Source organism: Tenebrio molitor, chromosome X, assembly GCF_963966145.1.
Source record: "Tenebrio molitor chromosome X, icTenMoli1.1, whole genome shotgun sequence".
NCBI classification, from domain to species: Eukaryota; Metazoa; Arthropoda; class Insecta; order Coleoptera; family Tenebrionidae; genus Tenebrio; species Tenebrio molitor.
The window spans coordinates 1880886-1906047 of NC_091055.1; the positions used below are offsets into that span (position 1 = coordinate 1880886).

Sequence of the window (25162 nt, forward strand, 5' to 3'; positions counted from 1 at the left end):
GTTAAGCTTCATCAAAATTCACTGCAACAATTTATTAAAAGTTCACTTGGAGTAAGATTATAAAAGTTTATTTTAAAAGTTGTTATCCGTCCTTCACCACGGAATGTTAATTTAATCGTGAATACGATAATACGAATTAAAAATTCTTCCACAACCAAGTGCACAACTCTTGGCCGGTTGATAAAACTAAATAAAATCAAAAATGTTTTGAAAACTACCGATACAAAAGTGCTAAAGTTCGTTTACGGTCTTGTCCTGAAATTTCATTTAAATATGAAACTGTAACGTCTGGCTTCGACGAATTTCTCAAATTTTCTTGGCAAATTTTCATTACATTACTCACAAATTGTCAAATATACGTCAGAATTCTTGGCAACTTTTTTAAAAACTAAAAATATGACAAAACAAAAAACACAATAACATGTTTCCGCTGTAATCAATTTTAAACGTACATTAAAAAAACATCTTTTTTTCATTTTTATATGACTGTCTTATAAATAAAAAAAAACGGTACCTTGAATTATTTGTTATTATTTTTTTTATAATAATGATAGTGTTTTTGTAATAATATTCGATATTTACGGTAAATAAATGATTTACTTATATCTCATTAAAACCTGTTTCATTAAATGTCATGAACGCACTTGCTGTCAAAGACAAAAAATATCTAAAAGTTTAACAGTGCTGCTATTGTAGATTGTGACAGTTTTAGCTCACATTTACTCAGTAAAAAATGTCAACAAAGTCACATTTATGACATATCACCGCTCACAATTGACCTACACATTAAAAAAAAGCCCAACGTAATACACTGACCGGCACAAAAAACGACTCATTATTATTTCTTTAATGAATGATCTTGAAATTATATTTGTGCTTATTTTTCTTTATTATAGTTAAATTGGGATATTTTCAATGATCGGGAGTGCTATGGTCACCATGGCAACCGAATTGTTTTGTTTAAATAAATTATTAGAAAATTTGCGCTACTTCCATGTTGTTTTTGTCGGTTGATTTACGTGTTAAAAAATTTAATTTGACAATACGAGATACTAATTCAAAATGCTGTTCAAAGTTTGGCAATTTTTCATAACATAAAATTTTTTCTAAAAAATTGCTTTTATTTTTTTTTAATGTTTAATGTTTTGTTTGTCGGATATTCTTTGGGAAAGAATAACTTAAATAACACTTATCAATACAAAATGATAAAAAAAAATTCTAAGACAATGAATTACTTAATTAAATTAATAAAATTCAAAGTGAGTCGTTTTTGTGCCGGTCAGTGTATTGTAATTTCAATTTGGTTGTAGGTCGTAAAATTTTATTGGATATTATGAGCGATTAACGGGCACAATGGTTGGGTTTGAAAAGGTTGGAAAGCGGCGCGTGCCGTTTGCCGTACAATGCAAATATACCAAATGTAAAATACAATACAACCCTGCTTAAAATATTACCTGCTAGTGGTAAACTAAGATTTATAAGCCCCGCAAGATCTTTAACTTAAAGTACCATAAAATTTTACGACCTACAACCAAATTGAAACTAGTATATAATAAAGTTCAAGAATGAAGGAAAAGACATTATTGTATTTTTCACGTTGATGTAGGTATTTGTTTTTTAGGGTTAGGGATAATAAAACAGCAGAGAACATTTGAAATGTGTTTTATTTTCACACAAATTATTATTTATCAAATATATTTGACGTGTTTTGCTCGACTTAATCACAGCACATGCTTAAATATGTAACATGCACGTATGTACACATATCATCACATTATGCGGATGCATCTAACTAGTATCTCTTATTCATAATAATTTTGGAGTTCATTTGATAATCCTAATTTGGTTATAAGACACAAATTGGTATTCATTTCTCAAAACTATCATGATTTGATCCTACATTTGGCATCTTAAGACATAGTGTGACACAAAAATCTGGATATGGTCGGGTGTAGCACGCTTTGCCTACCAGATCCACTTTTTGTCACTTGTTCTTTGAGTTTTGGAAGATATCCAGTTATTCTAAAAAAATATTCTTTTACATCGGTAATTACGTCAAATACTTTAGTAGTCATGATTTCCTCGACCAATAAATAAATTTCTCTAATTATTCTAGCATTTAACCGAAAACAGTTAAACAAATAGATTTTATTTAAATAAAACTAGACACGGTTTCTACCAATCACTGAGCGACAATGCAATTACCTAGACGCTTAAAACGAGAGAACCCTAAACCTTCACATAAATCGAGATTACTCAAATTTGATAAAATCGAGCATGATGCTTTATATCACATAGATTTTTAAGGTAAATAGTTACGTTGGTTTTACTTACGCCTACACAATACTCAACTGGTATCAGTACAATAAATTAATTAATTTTAAAAAATCCCAAAATCAGTGGCGGAACAAAAAATTTTAAAGCCCCAGCAAGAAACACGGATGGGTTCAGGCGCTCTTATCATTATTTTTTTCTACTTTGGCATCATAAAGAGCATTTTGTGAAACTAACAGTAGTGTCACAAAGGAATTTTTTGTGAAACTGTTTTTGTTTTTTTTTTTAATACGTATTACGTTGGTATTGCTGCAATAGCGTGCTGCTCGGCGTCCGGCATCTCTATCGAGCTCCTGTTAACAATTAAAACATTCGAGATAAATTTCACAGAAATACCATCATAACTCATCCCACACAAAAACCCCTAGATTATTTCATAATTAGATTTTTGAGTTTTTATCAAATTAATGCGACCAAAGTAGAAAAAATAGTATATTACACTCGTTTTATAAGATGTACTGTGACACTCGTTCTGTTGGTGCACTCCTCACTGCGTTCGTCGTGCCCCAACCAACTCAAGCGTCTTATAAAACTCGTATAACCGATTTTAACTGATTTTGGATTAATGTAAACTTAACAATTTACGAGATTCTGTAGTTAACTGTCACTTTTCTTTTTGATTTTTATACAGAGTATTAAATAAATAATATCGTTGAGATTCACAGTTGATATTCGATTTTGACATAAATAAACGGTTAATTTTTATCTTGGGTCTGGTAGATGCCCCTCGCAGTGTGGGGACAGCATGGATGTTTGTTACGCCACTGTCCAGAAGCGATACATTGTTTAAATTAAAAAATAAGAATCACAACCACGTATTGTCTTATGCATTCGAGTGCCATACGAAGAATTGCATCATGCTCAAATTACCCCAAAAAAAAATTCGACACAACGAGAAAGGACCACAAGTATCTGACTATTTACAAATGATCTTAAAAGATATGACTTAGATATCACAATATTTAAATAATTACAGGAAGATACAAAATGTATAAATGAACAAAAAAAGACTACTACAGAGTCTACAGAGATTTGAACCATATAATCTACGCAGCACAATACACCGAACGACAAAATTAACTAAAATCAAAAATATGTACTTGTACTACTAATATAATACATTTTTTTGTCTCTAACGTAGGCACTTGTTGTCGTTTGCTTAATGCTAGTTTTGCCGAAACAAAGTAATGGTGTGGGAGCAAACAAAACCGATGCACTACGTCACTAGCTGTCCTAAAAACAAAAACAATCAACTTCGTCACTAATTAGACCTCTAGTTTGTTAAAATTCCGTCGATAAAAGAATCGCGGCTCGTTCGTGTGAAAAGAATCGATGGAAGAAGGAAGCATAGTTTTGGAGATTACACACATTCCAGATGTCCATTGTGCGCCGAATTCGTAGAGTAACTCAGGTAATAACTAGACCTAATAAATTGTCGAAATTGCACGAACATGTTCGAAAGTTAACTGTTGGTACTCACGTGACGTATCTGAAGGAAAACCTATCTGGCGCTCTTCGTCCGCTTAGGTATATTTCTCAGTTCGGTGTAGCGCGACCTGGAAGGCCTCTGCTGCTTCCTTTCGGTACCCTGCTGGTTACTACGCCTCTTATAGATGCACACTCTGAACATATAAACAACCAAGTTATACATCTAACAAAATTCAATGTTAGGTAATTTTGTGGTGCTCAATTTAAGCACCGTTCTCATATTTTCTGAGCTCAGTTAATAATCGACACGGCAAGTATTTATTACGATTTATTATGCTATTAAGAGAGTTAAGGACTGCAGACATGGGGTTAGTGTAACGATGTGGGATGAGCGGTAGTGGGAGTCGCACAACTCTAATTACTAATTACACACAAATTCGCAATTTCCTCTGGGATCACTTGAAATCTCATTTTTGTCAAAAAATCTACAGAGTAACGGACGTTGACGACATCTCGTTGAAAAAGAAGTAAAAGGATTTGCGTCTACATTCGCACGAATCTTCAAGGACTGCAATTAACGTAACTGTTAGTAGTTATATGCTTCATGCAAGACTACTTTTGCGGTTATGTAACATCATTTTCAAACAATGCACAAAAAGTGGTCATTTTGTTATAGGCGGAAAAGGATAAGGATTGGTTTTTATTATTAAAATTGTTTTTTTATTAAATATCACATACTACATAATTGATCAGTACTTGTCTCAGAGCAAGCCCCCAAAACAAGTATAACAAATCACATTTCTCACGTTCGTTAATGAGGAACTCAGCATAATACCTTTTTTTTTAATTAGCCATTCTATAATAAATTAATCTAGTTTTCAATTTTACCCTGAGTTACGGTTTTACTAATTCTATTCGAATCAGGGGATTTTCTGCACGAGTACAATAAATGACAAGAACATTAATATCACGATGTAGCTATCAAATGACTGTAACAAGTGTAATTCGTAGTGATCCAAATTAAATAGATAAGTCCTAAAACAAAAAAAAGTGTTAGTTAGAATCGAGATCGAGTGAAAGTTGAGATCGACCTACCTCACCCTATGAATCCTGCTGTCAAGGATATCATCAGTGCAATCAACACCGCTGAGATTTGCCCGAAATTGCTACTGCTGGCGGAGACTTTTGGGCCCTCAGCTTGGGCTTTTGGTGGAGCTGGTAGTGGGTCTTCGGCGGTGAGTTCATCGTGATACCTGTCGAGCAGATCCATGATGATTCCATTGGTCCAACCGAAACCCAGCTGCATCTCGTACTCGCCGCCGCCTCCGACGCCTCCCGAAACGGTAGCGTCATACTGTAAACTCGTTTGATAAAAAGACTCGCGGACAATGGATTGCGGGACAAACCTTTTCGAACATGCTTTCCCTCACTTTGTACGCTTTGTAGTTGGAACGCACCCACTTTTCGGTGATTTCAAATGCGAGTCTTTGTGCCGAGTCGTCGCCGGTGTTGTGCAAACCCACGATCATCATGTGCTGCAGGGGTGGCCACGCGTTGGGGTAATCCCATTGTTCTCCGGTGTGTTCCAGTGTCGTCGGGATACCCCCGGGGAGCAAGATGTTTTTGTTTTGGAGATATTTCATGACTCGCTTCACGATTTCGCCTTTTTCCGCGGGGTCGTAACACCCCGTCCAGAGTGGTGCAATGTTGGTTGGATGGAAATAGTCCCGCTTGATTGAGTTTGACATGTCATAATCCAGCCAAGCGCCGACTTCTTTGTGCCATAACACGGCGGTCACCGCGTCCATCCACTCTTTGGCTATTTTATCGTAATACTGCGCTTTCGCGGTATTGTTGAGACTGCCGTGGAACTCTGACAATAGAGCCGCGTTCCAGTAGATCATCGCGTTTAATTCCACCGGTACGATTGAACGGGCTTTGGTGTTTGTTAAATTGCCTGAAACAATAACATTGATCGTCACCTGAACAATTTCGCTTCAAACTTCACTCACCTTTATTTGTGGCGTTCGTGATGAACCATCGACTAGAGAAATCCCAGCCGGATTCGGCAGCAGCTTTCAATTCAGAATAGAAACTTTCTTTCTTCTCGTCATCTTTGAGTCGTTCTCCGTCAGACACGTCTTCAGAATACGACTCGGGTCTAGGTCCTTTTGACTTATCGCCGTACGTAGCTAACGTGTAGTTAACACCATCCAGGGTGATAGTTTTGTTATGTTTCGTTATCCAATATTCGAATTCCTTTTCCATTGTGAGAATATTGTCGCTGATGAATTGCCTATCACCGGTTTCGTCGACGTAGAGCTTTATCATAGGAATCATGAGCGGAGGTTGGGATCTTTGTATGTAATAGACACGTCCACCATTCGGAATATGACCGTACTCCTCGACGATGTACAGGAAATTCTCGAGCATACCTTTGACCGTGTGGTGCATTTCTGACAGTAAAAGTCCGCGTACAATCCAGTACGAATCCCAGTAATAAAACTCGCGAAATCTGCCACCTGGCACGATCACAGGATTCGGAACCCAAATTATACTGTACAGTTCTAGATCATCTTTCACTTCTTTCTTCAATTTCTTGCCCAAATCCTTCCAAATTAAATTTAAACCCAACGCCCAATCTTTGAACTCTTGATCTTTAATATCGTCAACAAATTTCGGATGTTTCACCCAATCTTCGGGGTCCCACTTTTCGAATTCTTGACCTGCAGGTTCAAACGTTTCATTGACGAAAAGCCTGACGGCACGTTGCGGCGGATCATTATTGTGCTTGGCCATGAATTCGGCGAATTTATTCAACGTTTCGTTTGGGCCTAATCGCATTTTCATGTCGACGAAAGTTTTTGAATCTTCATATATCTTTGCCATTTGTATCGTGTGGAGAAGGGGACCGTAGCAGTATATGTTGCTGTAACATGTAAAAATTAGAACTGAAGATTTCAACTCGTCACTGATAAAATTTCAAGGAGGTGGGAGTTCAAAACTGAACGACACGAGCAGAAAACTGCAAAAGCAAACTACTTTTCAAATGAATTTATTCATAATTTATGTGATTTTAAAAATATTATGATTAATTAATTCAAAAAAACTGAATATCCTTTCAATGTCAGAATAAATACACTTTAAAGTGTTTGTTAGTCGATACTGTAAATAAGCCCGTCAGCGAGCCAGAATTAAATAAGCGGCAAAGTTGGCGATAGGCGATTGAGGCCTATCAACTCGCATTGTGCTTTAAAAAAATATATACGATGCAAGATCGATAGTATCGATTCGAATCCGGAAATCTCGGAATCGTGGTTAATGGGCAAGGTCTGCTGTCAAGGAGAGTTCAGTACTGAAGGGCAGTTGCAAGGTGAGATTGAATAGCTTACCTGAAACATGGTGGGGGTAGAGTAGTATCAGTATCATCACAGATGCAACTTAGGGCCAGGCTGAGCACAACCACAAAACACACAAATTTGTTCATGTCCGTTGTTTTAATTGTACTAACAGTCTTAAAATTGATTAGGTTGATTTAGCACTTCACAGCTGATTGTTAGTATTTACACAAAATCTAACCGTGTAGGTTTGATTTTTGCACAAAGTCACTCTTACTTTCTGGTGCAAACTCTTGAAGGTGCTTGTTTAATTTTCAGCCGATGAATTCTAGCAGCTGATGCAAAAACAGATTCTTCCGGAACATTCCTGCGAATACAAAATATTGTTCTCGAAAAAAAATACTTGCGAAAAAAAAATTATCGACCACTCGACGACTTAAGTCAGATTGGAGAGCGCATGGTGAACTGACTGACTGATTGCAACCGCTGAGCAGGTGCTTGTGATTGTGACGCAGAGCCGTGCCTCCAACTCTGATTGGTCGAAATAATAACACACCCACTTATCATAAGTCAAGCACAAGAAAAGAAAAACCCATACGTAAAATTAGCCACAGACATCCGGTTCGCGTGTCCAACGTGAGCATTTACGAGGCGATGTCTTTTCTGACACGTAGACCATCAAGAGATCTCCAATTGGCACCCGACAATTCGACGCAAGTCGAATCGATTTATACTTAAGCGCGGTACTTTGAATGATGATGCAATACGCTCTACAGATCATGCAATGCATTTTATTAAACAGCCACACGGTGATACTCTTCCTCTGCCAAAATCGTAACGCAGCGGTCACTCCTCACGCCATCTTATTGCTATTTTTTGTTTTTTCTTCGTCATCACTCTATCCTAATTTCGCAATAATACCAACGTCAGTGACACACCCACCGCTTGCGCTTAGATACCGATTAAAAAAGAAGGTGTATCAACATTTCTTGGATCTGATTGGTGCAATTTTGCGCAATGTCTATGGTACATAATCCAGTCAGTTTTGATCGTTTGTCATTACGCAACATTTATACGTCACAAAATTCCAGCGAAATACCAATGCCTGTCACCTGCAATAATTTCGAAAAATGTGTAACAACGTGCATAACTACACATCCAACATTACTATGTATCTTCAAATTTCGCTAATAAAAAAAGACAACACTGGTGAAATTTTGAATAAGATTGTCATTGAACTGTTGCCTGCAAAAAATGCTAATTCATCGGTCTTTATCGTGTCGGTCAAATTTCCAAATGATTGAGTTCAAATCTGGCAATTTTGAATTTGTCCAAGTATGTAATATGTTAAAAATGAACACAGGTGAATATCAAGGACACCATTACAGGCTTATTTTCTACAGAATGTGACAACAACACCTTGCAAATAATAGTAATTAGTCGAAAAGCAAATTACAAAGGCCCTGATTCAAGTCCGGCGTCAGTGCGTGAAAGATGAATTGGTTGCGAATGTTTTTTCATTTGGTATTTAATGTGTGACATTTCCTTGCAATTATTAGAAATAATCGTAGAAAAACGGGCGTACTGATTCCCAGAAAACCTTGAGTACGATAAAAAGAAATGATGTCAAAATAAGCAATCTTGGGAGAAATTTTAAAAAATGAATAAATAATCTGACGTTGTACAAACGGACGATCGTCCTGGGTAATGTTCGTCAAACAATAGAAATTGTTTTAATTTAGATTTTCAAGGATAATCATCAAAGTGTAATACGAATGGAAGGTCAACAATAATGTTTGTACGAAGTAATCAGAACAAACAGAAAAACTGTGTGAAAAAACAATGCTTATATGTTTAATTCTATTTTATTTAAGTTGAAAATGTTATTGTGAAGTGAAAATTCATGGATAACGCACGTGATTGGAGACAATACTTGTTCAAGTATTTGAATAAATAAATTATTTGTCGCGGACGTTCCGAAACCTCTTCTGCTCGTGTTCAGTCTTACAAAATAATCGTATTTGTTTAAGAGAATACGTAAAAGAAAAATTAATTCAGGTCATATCAAATCTTGAGGCACTCAAGTATGAGTGCAAACTTCGAGCTCTAGATATAGTTGATAATGACGCATATTGAAGGTTTGAAAGTCAAAAGAGCTCCGCAGAAACGACGTTTTTATGTCACAGCAAACACTATACATTTTTCAAAAAAATGTCTGATAGTGTGTCCAAGTAACGTGAGAAAGAATAAAGATACGGGTAAACCGGTTTGATGCGGTTTTCTGTTTCATAAACTGGTTCTAAGTGACATTTACACTGGTTATTGGACGTTCATGATCATGACACTTGGCTAATTGCTCACAAAAACTTTGCAGTGTAAATTAAAAATTTGGAAGCAGAAAAGTTTGTGCAATTTCCTTTGGATTTAGATAATAAGAGTGAACATACATAGATTATAGATAATAAAAAAAACCATTACGTGTGGATTTAGAATTTGTACTAGTACTATTAATTATGTAATCATTATCGATTTTCTGGTGTAAATCAGTGAATTGATCCGACCAAATTAATTTACACTCTGAATATCTAATACGGCATAATTTCCACATTTAGCAAATTTCCATTCTGTCATTTCATTAGCATGGTAAATCAAAACAACTGAAGCCATTATTAAACCTTTGTTGAATTTTCTGATGAAATCGATATATAAGTTACGTCTTTATATAGACATACTTACTTGTTTTACTCTGTTAGATAACACATTTTTTTCTAGATACTCTAATTAGTAGATAAAAGTCATTCTATCGACACCATCGATCGCTGACCACCAATAATGCGTTCATTTTGTTAATCAAAATAAGAAAGCTTCCCTTTACAGATAATAATAAGAAGTGCAGCATTTTTAATAAATCTTTTTAACATCAGAATATGTATTACAATAAATTACATATATGTTTGTTCTGGCTTGGTTCGCCAATTTCAAGATAACTTAAGATTTCACATCTATGTACTTAACTTAAGTTTAACGAGATTACATCGATTTGGGCTTCATTAAAAAAAATATATTTTTAATAAATTACTGACATCAGAATATTCCAACAAATAATTATACATATATCACTAAATTATAAAGAATGTGTTTATTGTAAGAACACTAAATACCTACACAGTGGATTAACTGAGAAAGTTATCGAAGTACATAAATGCATGTGTACTTTTATTACAAGCTATTAATTATGTTTATAAACAAATTATTATTAGCTATTATGCTACAATAATAATAATATTTAGAGATAAGTAATTAGGTGACAATTTTTATATTATTTGTTATTTGCAAATGTGAAAATTACATATGACTAATCAAAAATGAACCTTGATACTCCTTTCCAGATTTTAAAAGCCAAAAATAGCTACAAATTTTCCGAACCATAAATATGGCATTTGTTCAAATATTTTTTAGGGTTCCCACGTTTTTAAGTGATAACCCCTTATTCTCATACTTGTTATTAGTCATCCTCATCATTTTCGTTTTACAACGATTTAAGGTACACAGAAAGGTGTGATAAATATATTTTTCTTAATCGAAATGCAAATTGTTCACAAAGTAAACAAAACCATCAAAACAACGTTAGACTAACAATGACAATTCTAACTATAACAATGGCCTAATTTTGGCAAAGCGAATAATCGTATTTGTTTATCAGAGAACACGAGAGCGAAGATATCACGAGGAGCAAAAATGTAAATCCAAAAATACAGGGTGTCTTAAAATTATCGTATTCCCAGTTCGGGGCTTAGTAGGGGACATCCTGTTGACCCCGTAAAAATGTAAAAAAATATTGCTGTCACTGAAAAAAAATATCAAAGTTGCCAATATTTGTTCAAAAGTACCTGATTAATATTCTAGCTATGTTGTACTTCCCTTTTGAACAAAAATTGGAAAAATAAAAAAATTTTTTTTTCGAGATAAAGCTGTTTTTTCAAGAAATATCTTTTCATTTATATTTTAATATTTTACATAATCATCCTCACCATATTTCAAAATGACTGTCAACCATTTATATTGTTTATTTGAAGAAAACATGATGAAAAGTTTGAACCTTCAGACCCATATATCTTTGTAAAGACCCCCCGTATATTTTTTATTTTATTTTTTCGAGATTCCTGAGATTTTTCCCTACAAGACCCCCGACTTGGAATACGTTGATTTTGCGACACCCTGTATATCCAAATAAAAAATTGATTGTCTAAATGGTTGTTGTTAATATAATATAATAATTTTTTTCCACTACTAGTCTCAGAAGGCTTCATTATTGACCCTCGAACCGACCCCAGAAGTAGAATTTCTCTCCCAAGGTTAATAATAATTTTCATTATTAACCTAGGTGAATCATGAACAGCCGTCACCTAGCAACGAAAGATTTTCGTTGTTTTCATTGGTTAACGTAGACGATTTTCATAGCAACTGTTGAAAAATGAGAACTCGGATCGTCGCATCGGACAAAATAATTTTATTAATAATTATTATCCGAAAGGGTTTTAACGTATCTAGTAGTGGAAAAAATAGTATATAAACCACGGTGAAGAAGTTCCTTATAGCCTTCGCGCCTTAGAACCCTCGGCACGCCTCGGGCTCTAATCTTGGCGCTTTGGCTACAATCATGAACTTCTTCACCTTGGTGTATAACATACCATACTATTATTCGTGTTAACAACATTATGTTTTACACAAGTCCAGACTAAACAATTAGTGTAAACATTCTCACAAATTTGGATGTCAACAAGTAATTTGATGTTTTGACTTTCTTAAAGATTCCCCGTAGAAAAATAAGTAATGCAGCTCGTCCATAAAACAAAATAATAACAATATTGCCCTTCAAGTCAGTCTTTCACTGGTGATCTATGCCGGAAAAGGTGAACAGCGGCGATAAACATTAATTATTGTCTAGCGAAGATGTCGTATTGCATTCAAGAAAATTATTGGCAAGGGAATGGAATGGAAGTCACGAAAAAATTGCGGAAATATATTTTTGTTCTAGGTTAACTATCGATATCCTAATCCAGCAAGGAGTGTTAATTTCTGATTTTAATTTCACTTGGAGTTGAGGACTTCAACGTGAGCAGCTTACAGAACGGATCTAGATGGGTCAAGTCTGGTGAATCTAAAGGTCATCACATCGAAAAGTGGATATCCCATCATTTACTGAACATTTACGTTCAGCATTACAAATAACTTCCTTTATTAATCACATTTTGATAACTTCCAAGAAAAACAAACATATTTTGGTCATGACAGCTGGTATTTTATTTGCAATTTGTTGTGTAGATCCGTTGCCGAGTTAACTTCGGACCTAGACGATTTTCCCAATTAATATTTAAACACGCTCCCAATTATGCCTTAATGATTTGCAAAAACTCAATAACAGCATATGTAAGTTGGTCACGAGTTGCAATAAAAGTTTTCGAATGACATGCGTAAGTCAGCTTAATACGTATGACGATAGCGTATGTTATTAGATTTAGTCACAATAAAGCAAAGAGACAGAAATGGTTTGCCCCCGTGATTAAAATGCGTAAGACAGGACTGGAACAACGTGACAGCAGCAATCAGCAGTTGATATTTTGGGAGCGATTTCTATAGATAACCACAGATGCGCTACATGACGTCTGCGTTTCAGGTGAAGTCCAAGAACCCTGTTTTCAATCATTACCGGACGAAAAAAACCGAATTTTTCACATTCCTCTTACGTAACGGCATGATCGACTGAAATCTAGTTTTTTTTTTTTTAATTCGATTCAAGGTTATATTTGTCATTTTATCAAAGGCTTGCGCTAGGTATCTGGTAACAAATTGCGAAATTTTAATAACAATAGCGCAAGTTTATTATGCTCACTCTTTCGTTTCGTATTAATTACCAATAAAAATGAGACAATAAAATTTACGATTGATTCACATTTAATAAAAATTTAATTTCAAATGTTGTTGTTTACGTTCCTCTTTGTTAAAATCATTGTTTCGTTTAGTGCCGGCATGATATGAAAAATGTAACATTAAAATTAAAATTGTTCATGAATAACTAAAAAAGGTGGCCCCTTCAGCTTTCCTGAAATAACCTTATTCAGCACTGAATCTAGAAAGGGGCATTATAAATTAGGACCATTTCTTGGTATACAAAATACCCGTACACATTAACATATCACCACATAAAAACATACATATTTATTTACACATTACTGTATAGTATTGTTTGAAGTGAGCTTTACATTCTGATAGCTGTCAAGATCATTAGTTAATTACCAGTCGAGCTAATTTTATTGATATTCAAACAATGGAAGACAATAAGACTTCAAGCCCAGATTGCTCTTGTCAGTACTGTTAATATTTTATTCGTGATTTCTGAATGTTAGCCAGTGCTGAAAATGAACAGGATTTGAAGCGATGACCCTCATATGCCCTTAACGTGGTGATCACATCACTACACTATGAATCATCTAATTAGGATTTTATTTTAGTTGTAAAATGTATTAATTCGGTATTTTAATTAATGGCATTCATAATTTCTAAATGAGTAATTACCCTTTTAAGCAAATTATACAACTAGAAGACGAAACCAATGCAGAAAAAATGTACAATTTCAACGAACAACACCAGCATTAGTGGTTTTCAAGTTAATAGAAGTACAGTACCAAAAGTACTCGTAATAATAGTTTTTGCACTTCCGGGACTAAAGTATTAACTATGACGGGGAATAAAGTGTCTGTTTTAGTCCCTAGGGACACAAAGTAAAAAAATAAAGGGTGTTTTTTAAAATTTGGCGTCGATTGAGATCGCACCACTCGTGTAAAAGCGTACGATTTAAACAGCTGATCCGTGATCCATGACCTGTATAGTGCGTTCCCAATCGACAGTTCAACGCCAACTTCGACGCCACTTAACAAAACTTTTACATTGCTGTTCGTAATTTTTTGAGTATTAATTCTTCCGTAATCGTCTCAGCGGTCTTATTTATATCAAAACTTGTAGATTCAATAATTTTCTTATTGATAAAACTCTGTGAAGTTATGATTCGTTTCAACACTTAAAATGACACTAGATTGAAAAATTTTGTTGACACCGTTGCTATGACGTTACCTACCGCGTAATCCAAATAGCACCATGTTCATATAACAAACTCATCAAAATGGTTATTGTTTACATTTATATTACTGGGAAGTGCAAAAAATAGCGTATATGCCTCAGGACTGAAGTGATATTTTATCCCTTACGTAATTATTGGCCTTCGGGCAATAAACTTCACGTGCGGGATAAAAACACACACTTTAGTCCCTTGATATTTAATATACATACTACACATTATGTATGTAGTAGCGTTTATGTAATTCATAACTAAAATAGTTATTTTCATATGAGTAGTGCTGTCAGATTACTTTTCAGGTATGAGGCCGAAGTTTGAAGCACGAGGCGTGAGCCGAGTGATGAAAACAGGCCGAATACGTGAAAATTGACAGCGCAAGAATATTGAATAACGTTTTTGGTGTTCATTTGGGCAAACTCTTAAAAAACATTAATTGATTGTAAATTTCGGGGTCATCTTTGAGAGATGTCAAGTTAGCTATATAAACTGAAAATTTTATATATTTAGTTATAGTACCACTTTTCACGTTATGTATCTCAGAAAACGAACACGAAAAATATGTTGTGTTTTTTTGCATAAGATGGTGAATTTTGTGTTTGCTGTACGTAAAGTTAAGTATGTAAAATAAGAAAAACACGTTTAACTCCAGTGATTATAAAAGTCGAACTAGATATTAAATAATTTGTTCCAGCTGATCTCAGACAATTTACACAAATAAATTATGCAACTACTAAACCTTGACTTTATATGTAGTTGTTTGTAGTTGTAAATGCCAATTTTTTAAAAAGAAAACATTCCTCTTTCCTGTCACAATTGAGTCAATTCGTAATCAATTTTTGGATTTCAACGAAAAGATGTTTGACAGTGCCGCATAAAGTTCATGTCTTCTAAAAGACATTTTACAAACTGCTGACCCACATTGCTGGGAATAAAATAATTGCAATTATACATATTTTATCTGCAAAACTAGCACGCAAACCTTCAATGGATTTTATTAATTACTAATTACATACAAGAGATTTCGCAATTTACATCTACCTACTTATATGTATCAGCAAAGTTAATCTTTAAAAGAAATTTTGTAACACGAGACCTGATAATAGCATTTTTTAAATGCAGTACTGCTGTCTTTATCATCAACACCTGTGGCGGCGTTCCATTACCATAAAATCGCCATAAACGATGTGTTAGGACAGGTCATGTAAGTATTAGTTCGACTGAGTAATCTCCCAATTTCCATTCAATTAGTGAAATTTGTCAGCTGGTAATTAATTAGAACATTTATCAAATCAACTTCAACACTTGTGTTGGTAATTTTGTAAAAAAAGATACATAATTAGGTATGTGTGCACTGATTGAAACTATACTGTTTACGGTTGGGGTGATACCAATATGAAGGCCACCGATCTGATTATTGCCAATAATCCAACTAATTATGTTTTCACTTGGAGAACAACTTCAAAATCAAAACTAGACAAGTCTACCTCAAGATAAACAAAGTTATTTTCTGTACCGACATAACATACAATAATAATAATCAATGGAATCGTCGACTGAATCAGCCGGTGAAGACCATGGTTGTAGTTCTGTAAGTTAACACTTGTTAATCGCACCTTCCTCCATTTACTTCTGTGTCAAGTCACACATTTCGCACATAATTCAAGTCTTGTATAAATTTCACACTATTCTTGTTCGTTCAATATTAACGAACCATTCAAGAGTTGAGAAAATTGACCACGATATGATAGGAAAAATATTTTTCAAGACTAAAGTGAATCGTAATTAGATGTTACTTTGCACTAGATTTCATTATGTTTTTTTGCAAACAATTGACAATCAAAAGTACTACTTGGTTGGCATAAAAAAATTAACAATACAATTCCTCGGATGACACAAACCTTTATAATCAATGTAGTTATTAACTTGGAAAGTGATTTTGATAATTTGTACCCAAAATTTGACGTAAGCTAAGCAGCAACAATTTTATTTTTATCGTATCTACATCGACAACTGAGGTACCAAGTATAATGAATTATCGGTGTATAAAATCTTGATATGAAATTGTTAGGTTTTATGCAATTGGTAGATCAAGGATTAAGTATCTATTGTTGTTGTGTGTTAGACTATATGGCGGTAGTGTGCTGGAGGTTTAAGTAATTTTTGTGACGTTTGCTCTCATTGTTGTAAGAAACTGTATTCTAACGAGTACAAACCATGATGTACTAGTTAATTCTAGAATTGGCTATTTTTTAAAATTGCAATTGTAGTTAATACGCAAATGTAAAACATCTTTACAAATTGGTTATCATATAATCTTACAATAATTTTGTTTATATAGTAAGGAAAGTATTAAATGAGATGATAAGTTATAAAACATTATGTTTATTCGTGAAGTTTGAACTTAAACAATAGTTAAATAAAAAAGACCAAGTTAAGACTAGAATTCACTTCACAACTGTTCCAACAATTGCTAAGACTTACGCAAACATCGCAACAATAACATCGTCTAAATTACATATTTCTGCGTTTTCACCACAGATACAATAGTAACTAGAAAAAAGAGTAATCCTGAGAAACTGTTATCAGTTTTTTACTACATTCTCAAATACAGACAAGAATGATGCATAAAATTATAAATACTATCACGAAATAGGAACAAAACTGTTTTACTTAGTCTAAATTATTTTAAATTTACTGTGTTTGTAGAACTATTGAGGCAAACAATTACTCAAAAAAATAAGACATATCATTTGGAATGTGTCAATGTCAGAGTCTCGTAGACTTGTTAAAATTAAAATCAAATAATATGTAATATACATGGAATTTCAAAGTTCGCACCTGGATAAAATATGTATTAACAAAAATTCCAGTATTATTCAAATAAATATCTTTTATTGTTTAATTAGTGAGTTTCGATTGAAAATATAACCCTCCAAACCTACACAATCATTACAGTGAGATGCTTTTTAGAGTGGTTATCTAATTCATGCAAAATTGCACAATAAACAATAATAGGAAAATGAGAGCATTTCCCGCATTTTACAGAATTTTCGTTTTATAATGGTTTATAAATTACGGAGACAAGGTCGTTTTTGTTATTAAAGATACTTCCTCAAGGCTTGTCTTAAAAAGTTATTAAGCGATTTGCACCAGCGAATTGCCAGCCGACGATAATGTAACTAGGTGTTCAAAGAAAAATATTAAAAAATATCAATTGCGTAATTACGTTTGTAGAAATAATCGATTCGGTATGATTCCAGGAGAAAATAAAAGTACCAAAGTACCGCTTAAAAAGCATTAACGAACTATTAATTAGTGTCAGCGAACTACTACTCCAAGTTTTTTATTTACCAAAATGTTACTAAAGTAAATAACTAACACATTTTTGACTGGTAGAAGATGTATTTATGTATCAATTTGTGGGTAATGATTTGTTTTATATGCGAAATAGGTTGATGGCACTAATTGTACTTTAACCGCATTTTTTTTGCAAGACAGTCAGTCGTGACGTAAAGCATTCAATTTCTTTTAGTTTCTTTTACTGTTAAAATTATTTGTTCATAAGCACACACCTTAACACAATTGTTAATAAAGTACTTGATATTCTTCTATTAAATTAAAATATGCACTCTACATGTTGCCAGGTTCTGTATTTAATTAGAAATTTCCAAAAAATAACATTTTGCAAATAGCACTTTCAATTTTATAATTGAATGCATTCAGTTTGCCCAAAGTTATATCGCCCAATGTAGATAATTTATGTATTTTTTTGTTATAAAAACAGCAAATAAATTATGTATCCATTCAAAAAACTCCCGACATTTTTGACATTTCGAGTTTCTCAAAATGATATAATTAACGATAATCTTTTGAAATTTGGGTCGGCAATAAATGATTAGGTCCTATACAGGGTGTATCCGAATTCGACCGACAAACTTTCAGGGCAGATTCTATGATCAAAAATAAGCATAAAACTCTTTCTTAATACATATGGGGTCAAAAATGCTTAGTTTGCAAGATAATTGAGTAAAAATTTCTACCAGGAACAAAAGGAATCGGGTGGAATTTTTTGATGAAATGTACAAAAATAAAAAGAGCTATGTACAATTTACAAAAATTGTCAAAATTTCGTCGTCCTGTTCAATGCACAGATAACCCCATAAAATCCAAGCAATTCAGATCATAATTGTTTGTGCGTTTTTGTTGATTATTTCGCAAACTAAGCGTTTTTGACCCCATATGTATTAAGAGTTTTATGCTTATTTTTGATCGTAGAATCTGCCCTGAAAGTTTTTCGGTCGAATTCGGATACACCCTGTATACAGCCAATTAAAATATTTGGTGGTTAGTACTTAAAAATGTACATACAAAATGGCAAATGACAGCAAATGCCAAGGGAGTTTTCTGAATAGCTAGTACTAATTCTCTTTTTACATATTTATACATATGTAGCTACATATAAGAAAAAGTAAAAACTATTTTTTTTTAAATAAATCACGAGCACTTAAAAATTTTCTCACTTGCATTGCATCATTGCGTATAATTTGACGACATGAAACAAGATTTATAATTATGTATTGCTTAATTATATATCCAACGTTTTAATTGAGGAAAAATGTTTGCACAATGACGTCAAGCTGAACGTATTAGGGTTAAAAAATGTCAAAAACAGGTTAAAACATATACACTAACTTTCAGTTTTAAATAAAAAACACGGGGAAATCCAATACGGACTGTCGCATACGTAAACGCAAAATCTTACCCCATTAAGACCAAGATAAAACTGTGACCAGAAGAATTTAAATTCCGACACGAGTTGTTCATTAGCGTGCGTTTTATTAGGGTTTCCATGACACGAGATTATTTTCCCAGAATATTTTCTACATTACAGTGACGTCAATTAAATTGCTTATTTACGACACCGTCTTTATTTCAGTAAAACCAAATGAACCCGCGTGATTCTAAACAAATGTGTAGGGGCTAAGATGCGAGTGCGAGAGAGAGACAGCACACAAAAATAATAATAATGCTGCGACTAATCAAATTGTCAATCAATATAACACATCTGCAGTGTCAGGATGTCGTAATTTGGTAATTGTCAATAAATAAAATAATTGGGTGAACATTACGTTATTACAATGGTGTCATGACGGCTTGTGTCGTGGATCGAGGTGATCGTGGTCTGCACATCTATCACAGGCTTACCTCTTGTAAAATAATAAAATGGGGTGGTAGTAACCAGTTCGCTGAAAGTGTTGTGCGAGCACATATATTTACAACACATATTTACTAATAATAATAAATCACACACATCTCAAATATGGTGATTGTCAATTATCATTACATATTCATTGAGCTCTAGTACTTTAGGTCATTATTAATTATTAGGGGAATTATAGGGAAGGGTTCACACAGAACCCTCTAGGACTCAGTCCTCATCTCAATAAACAATTGTAATCAAACGAGGCGCCCTGATATCACTCAGCAACCTTCAATTAATTATATAATATCAAAATTAGCAATTTCATCAAACTGTTATGACTATGATCAAATCAACAACATAATAATAATAATAATATTGTCTTTATTTGATAATTGCAGTTCAAATTCAACAATATTATTATTATAAATATATACCTATTTTTATATTTATAATAATAATATTGTTTTTATTTGATAATTGCAGTTCAAATTCAACAAATACAAAATAACAGTTATTTGCAGAAAATAAATCAGATAATAACAATCCTAACAATACTAATAATAATAACTGGGGTGGCGCCTTTCAACTACGTTGCTCTTCCAAGTAACCACCCCCCCCCCTCCCCTCCCCTCAAACTTAACCTAAATTCTAAAAAGAGAAAAATAAAAACCAAAATATGGATTATAAATCAAGATTGCATAATGTATGTACCATTTGTGGAGCAAGAAATACCAAATAATTTAATATGAAAATGCCTACATTCACAATGTAATTGGAGTAGCGAAAAGATATTTGTTAAATTTGGATTTAAAAACAGAAATGCTAGGTGAGTGAGAAACTTCACCCTCAATGGTGAAAACAACATCATCTCAATTAATTATAACTTACGAGCAGTCTGGTTCACTGTCAGCGACTCTCAATTAATTATTAATCACGAGCGGTCCTGATCTCAGTCAGCGACCCTCAATTAATTAGCAATCACGAGCAGCCCTGATCTCAGTCAGCGACTCTCAATACTCTCAATTAATTATTATAAATCATTCAAAGACTCACCACGCTAATTGTATTTAATTAACAAATTCCAATTGGATTCTTGGTCTGACGCTGACAGAATTGTCACGGTCTGGACTGTCGCACTATCGGGGTGTGCGAGATGGTTGTAAATAAAGTCTCGGTACTGTTTTGTGTATCCGCAACTATTTATCGAAATTCCTGAAGATCCAAAACAAGTCTATAAATCCATCTAACCTTTGGACATGACTTAGACGTATGCAAAAGACGAAAACAGAAAAAAAAATGTTTTTAATATTTCGTTGTCCTACAAATGTTTCTTACTTTGCACCTCAAAATACTAATAATAAAAAATTACGTTTTATAGCCTTCCCACATATTGCAGTTTTATTTGTTTATAATAATCGTCGGCTTTTCATAGTGAACTTTATTTATAAATAAGCGGATTTGGCGCGTGTTCAAGACGTAAAATATATCACTTTCATGTGACGAATGAAAATTTGCATTTTGGCTCATTTTAATTTTGTTCAAAAAAAATTGGAATACGTAATGGTAATGCAAAAATTCGAACGGAGTAACCTTGACAAAATAAAGGGCATCGGATTATTTCATTCATCCTTTTTCCAATGGTCAATGTCAATGATTTCAAGAAAAGTTTAAAGTACGTTTATTTACTACATGTGTAATTTATTATGCGACATCTGCTGATTATAGTGTTAACGAAAACACCACGTATTGTATGAAATACGACGATATAGGCAACACAATTTACACCATTGTATTAGTCTACATTAGAAAATTTTGATTTAGTGACTACATACCGATTTTAAAAACTAGAATGTGACCTATTTTTAGACAATATTTTTAAAATTCCGTGCAATTACATATTTGTAACTTCATCAATTTAGTATCTAACGTATCATCATTTTTTTTACTTATTTTCACTCATTGTTTTTAATCTTAAAATCTTATCAACTTATTACAACTTACACTTTTTTATAATCGCAAATTATCGGACATGTTTCGAAATCCATAATTACGAAGAATTGAGCTACGGATAAAGATCGCTTTTACCGGGTCTGTATTTTTTATTATAATATTGTCGTATTATGTATTTACATAATAGTTTTGTATACACAGTTCGGACCAATTTAAGTATTCCTAAAATGTTTATGGTAATTGCAAATAATTCTATAAAAATATAAACAAACGAGTTTTAGAATCGCATTTAGTGCTAATAAATTTTCTTGGAACTAATCATTCAGAGACCAATGACCGACAGTACAATTACCTAGGTTACCCTTACAAAAAAAAATCATCTGAACTGCCTTCTACCCAAGGCGAATATAGAAACATATTTATACAATTTGAAGTTGTGCCGCATGGGTGGTATCACTGTATTTAGACTAAATAGTCCAAATACAATGGTGGTACTATTGCCAAATCAAAACGACCCAAAACAAATTAAATATCAAAAATTACGAAAATTGGGAAAATATTCAAATCTGGATACGAATATATTTGATTCCTGTATCAATATTATTAAAATGATAAAACTAAATTAATGCAAATAGGAAAACTAGATTTCATGCTTTACGAGGAGCATGTTGAGTGTCACAGTAAATAGTAGGTAAACATTTATTTTTACGAAATATTAAATTGATTCAACTTGATTGGAAAAAAAAAATTGTGAATAGAATTTCTCAACTCAATCGTTGTTCGGTTACTTTTCCCAGTATGCAACAATATTTCAGTACTTATTTTAATAATTTTTATGGCATTATTCTGGTACTAAAAACTTGTTTTTTCTTGTAATTTGTTACGATCACTTAATTGATTAATATTCACTTCTTGAGTCGACTTCTTTCCTTGAACAAAAAGAGTGTGAGAAATCCGTAGTAACCGATTTCGTATGCAAATGTTTGTGTATTAAACTTTAACAATAAAAAATGTTTTATCGAGCCATATACTCACAAATAAAAAAAACAAATAAAAAACCATACTTACTGTTATTTAAACCTAGTCTGTCAGTGTGCACTATTACAAATAAAAATGCCGACAAAACATAAATTAAAACAATTAGAACTATACAAGAATATCTGAATTAACACAAAATGAACCACTCAGTCACGAAACGTATTTAACAAACTCTTCGTAATTTTTGTGAAAAGCTATTAAAAAGTATAATTAGCGCTGCCGAATCACCGTTATATGAGGTTTTAAACGTTTTAGGGATGCCTGTCGTTTATCACGTACCTACTTTAAAACGAATCTGAATCAGTCTGCAAGTCTGTTAGCTTGTTGAGAACAATATCAATGAGAGAAAGTACACTTCTGTTGCATCAAATTGAACAAAGTTGTGGCTATGGAAAATAGTAAAGCAATTAAAACAGCTAGGTCATTAATTGATTTGCAATTAATGCTTTCATTGCACTGATGTCTTCGAAGTTTTTCGCTCCGTTATTTAAAGACTTATTGTGATATTTTACTACGACAATATTCGCTAAAACTGTAACATCCTACCTTGCGTAATTATTTTTTTTTTCAAATAATTGGTCACTGCACTTCCAATCACTTCAGACCATTAATTAAAAATAAAAGTATTAACCACAAGTGCTCTATTATATTGCACTGTTTTGTTGTTTTTTATTTCATGAACCCATGGTACCTAGGTCTATTCACAAAACCTTCCAACTTATATTTGTTTACTACCAATACCATAGTTTACACGTGCTGATTCGACTTTTTATATGTCAAATAGGCACGTTTTGCAATAATTTTATAAATATAGAGTGTCTGCCTTAGTCACAGAAAGCATGCTTGGCCATGTATGTACTAACGTGTAAAAACACAATGGGGTTAAAACATCAAACTGGAATAACTGGATGAATAAAGAGCATGGAAAATCCACTGTTAAAACCAGAGGAAATTATGGAGAAAAGTGAAAACTATGATTTCGGCGTATAAAATTCAACATTTATTTTTACCAAAATTTTATTACAGTAAGTTGGAGAGATGAAAATGATAAGAGATGATGAGGTCGTGTTTGTAAAAATGATTGAAGACTGTTTATTCTTCGATTAAACAATTCCGGGCTTTTCCATGGCGAAATGTCACAACAAGACAGTTTCGATAAGAATTAAAAATGGAACCTTGAAAAGATAATTTGCTTCGAAATTACTATTTGAATGATCAAAAATGCTAGTCAGAAGCTGTTGTCATTTTCATAAATCCATTGGATCAAAATGGTGGATCTAAGCAACGAATCAACATTATTCGGTTTATTAATTCTATAACACTAGAATTTTCGAAATATTATCATGGTCCCGTTTCGATAGTGAAATATTAGTGAAGTACACAAGTTAGGTCGTTCGATAGAACTGGAATCAAGGCTAGCCCCGTAATTGAATTAGTAATGTCACCTTTCATATTTTTATTATAAACAAAAATGCTGATGCGAAATTCCGATTGAAATGAATGACATTCTTTCAATATTGTTGAAATTTTATTATTTTACTGTCTCATATGTTTCCGTTACGAAATCCAATAAGGATCAAACTGAGAGACAAACCATCTAGAATCTAGATTAAAAATTATCTCGTGAACGGAAGTGACGTCAACGCACGTGTTAGATTAAAATCGGTAATCTTACACTGTTAAGGTATTCTTCATCATGTGAGATGGTGCACTTTCCGACTTCAATATGTTTTTTTTTTCACCAAAAGCTAATGTGAGTTAATGTTGAATGAAGCCTTTTCTGTGAATATTATGTAAATGTTCGCAACTTGTATAATTCGCAGTGAAAAATTACATATTATGGCGATGGAATCGTTGTCATTGAAAGTCCGTACGGTGAAAGAGCCAGTTAGGTAAGAGGTCTTGCATTCACATCTAAGCGGATATTAAAAAAATACTTACCAGTAGCTGTATCTCTTCAGTTTTTGAGCATAACTCGATTCTGAACCTTTCGTGTATCCACTTTTATGAAGGACATGTTGAAATCTGTAGTGCTTGCACAGATTTTTTATAAATAGACACATGAGGGGCGATGCTTAATGTAGTAAATTCAGACCTGTCATTTGGATTAATTTGACAATGGCAAACATACAAATTAAAACTTAGGGGGTACACTTATCACAATCGCACGGTTAATATATCTACTTTTATATCGTGGCTGCTAGAGGCTATACCTAGTTCAGTTACTGTTGAATTTAGCGGCGTTTAATTTCTGCACGAACTAAAACAGCTTAGCCAACGTGACAACGTAAAAATGATGCAATTTTTGGAACTCGCCTTCAGCAATTTTTCATCTAGATTATTCTAGAAATGGAGTTTATTTTAAGATTACAAACTTGACGGGTAGACGGTAGACTGATGATTTGGTGTGGATGTTGGGTAGTAATTAACAGATTGACTTTGACAATGACAGAACGGCACTGTTGCGAATGTCGGGACACGATGCAGCACTTCCACACAATTTTTATGCACAAGGTGTATACTGTGTTAATTTTAATTAAACAACACACTGGCCGTTATCTTTCTTTAGCCTGATGCATCGTAGAAATTTAACCTCAAACGTTACGTCATGTGCAGCGCTCACATGAGCGCAAGCACTCTCCTGACCTGAGCACATGTCACCTGTCAGTGCTACAACCCTATTAATTACTAAGGGGAGTAAGGCCACATTAAAATTCCCAAGATTTTTTTGAAATT

The 25162-nt window shown here is 33.5% G+C and overlaps 1 protein-coding gene across 3 annotated transcripts; it reads right to left on the reverse strand.

The window, feature by feature from the left end:
- Window positions 1-1646: 1646 nt before the first annotated feature.
- Window positions 1647-25071, reverse strand: LOC138140201 (trehalase-like). Of its 3 annotated transcripts, XM_069061020.1 has the most exons (7): window positions 24368-25071; window positions 7155-7467; window positions 5775-6691; window positions 5169-5719; window positions 4863-5116; window positions 3815-3956; window positions 1647-3758 (listed from the first exon to the last, which is right to left on the reverse strand). In XM_069061020.1, the coding sequence occupies exons 2-6, from the start codon at window positions 7247-7249 to the stop codon at window positions 3836-3838; spliced, it is 1938 nt and encodes a 645-aa protein (XP_068917121.1). In that variant the 5' UTR covers window positions 7250-7467; window positions 24368-25071; the 3' UTR covers window positions 1647-3758; window positions 3815-3835. The 3 variants fall into 3 exon arrangements, with proteins under 3 accessions (XP_068917121.1, XP_068917122.1, XP_068917123.1); XM_069061021.1 differs by lacking the exon at window positions 24368-25071 and having other exon boundaries at window positions 1647-3567; window positions 7155-7654; XM_069061022.1 differs by lacking the exons at window positions 1647-3758; window positions 3815-3956; window positions 24368-25071 and adding an exon at window positions 4460-4797 and having other exon boundaries at window positions 4858-5116; window positions 7155-7651.
- Window positions 25072-25162: the final 91 nt, after the last annotated feature.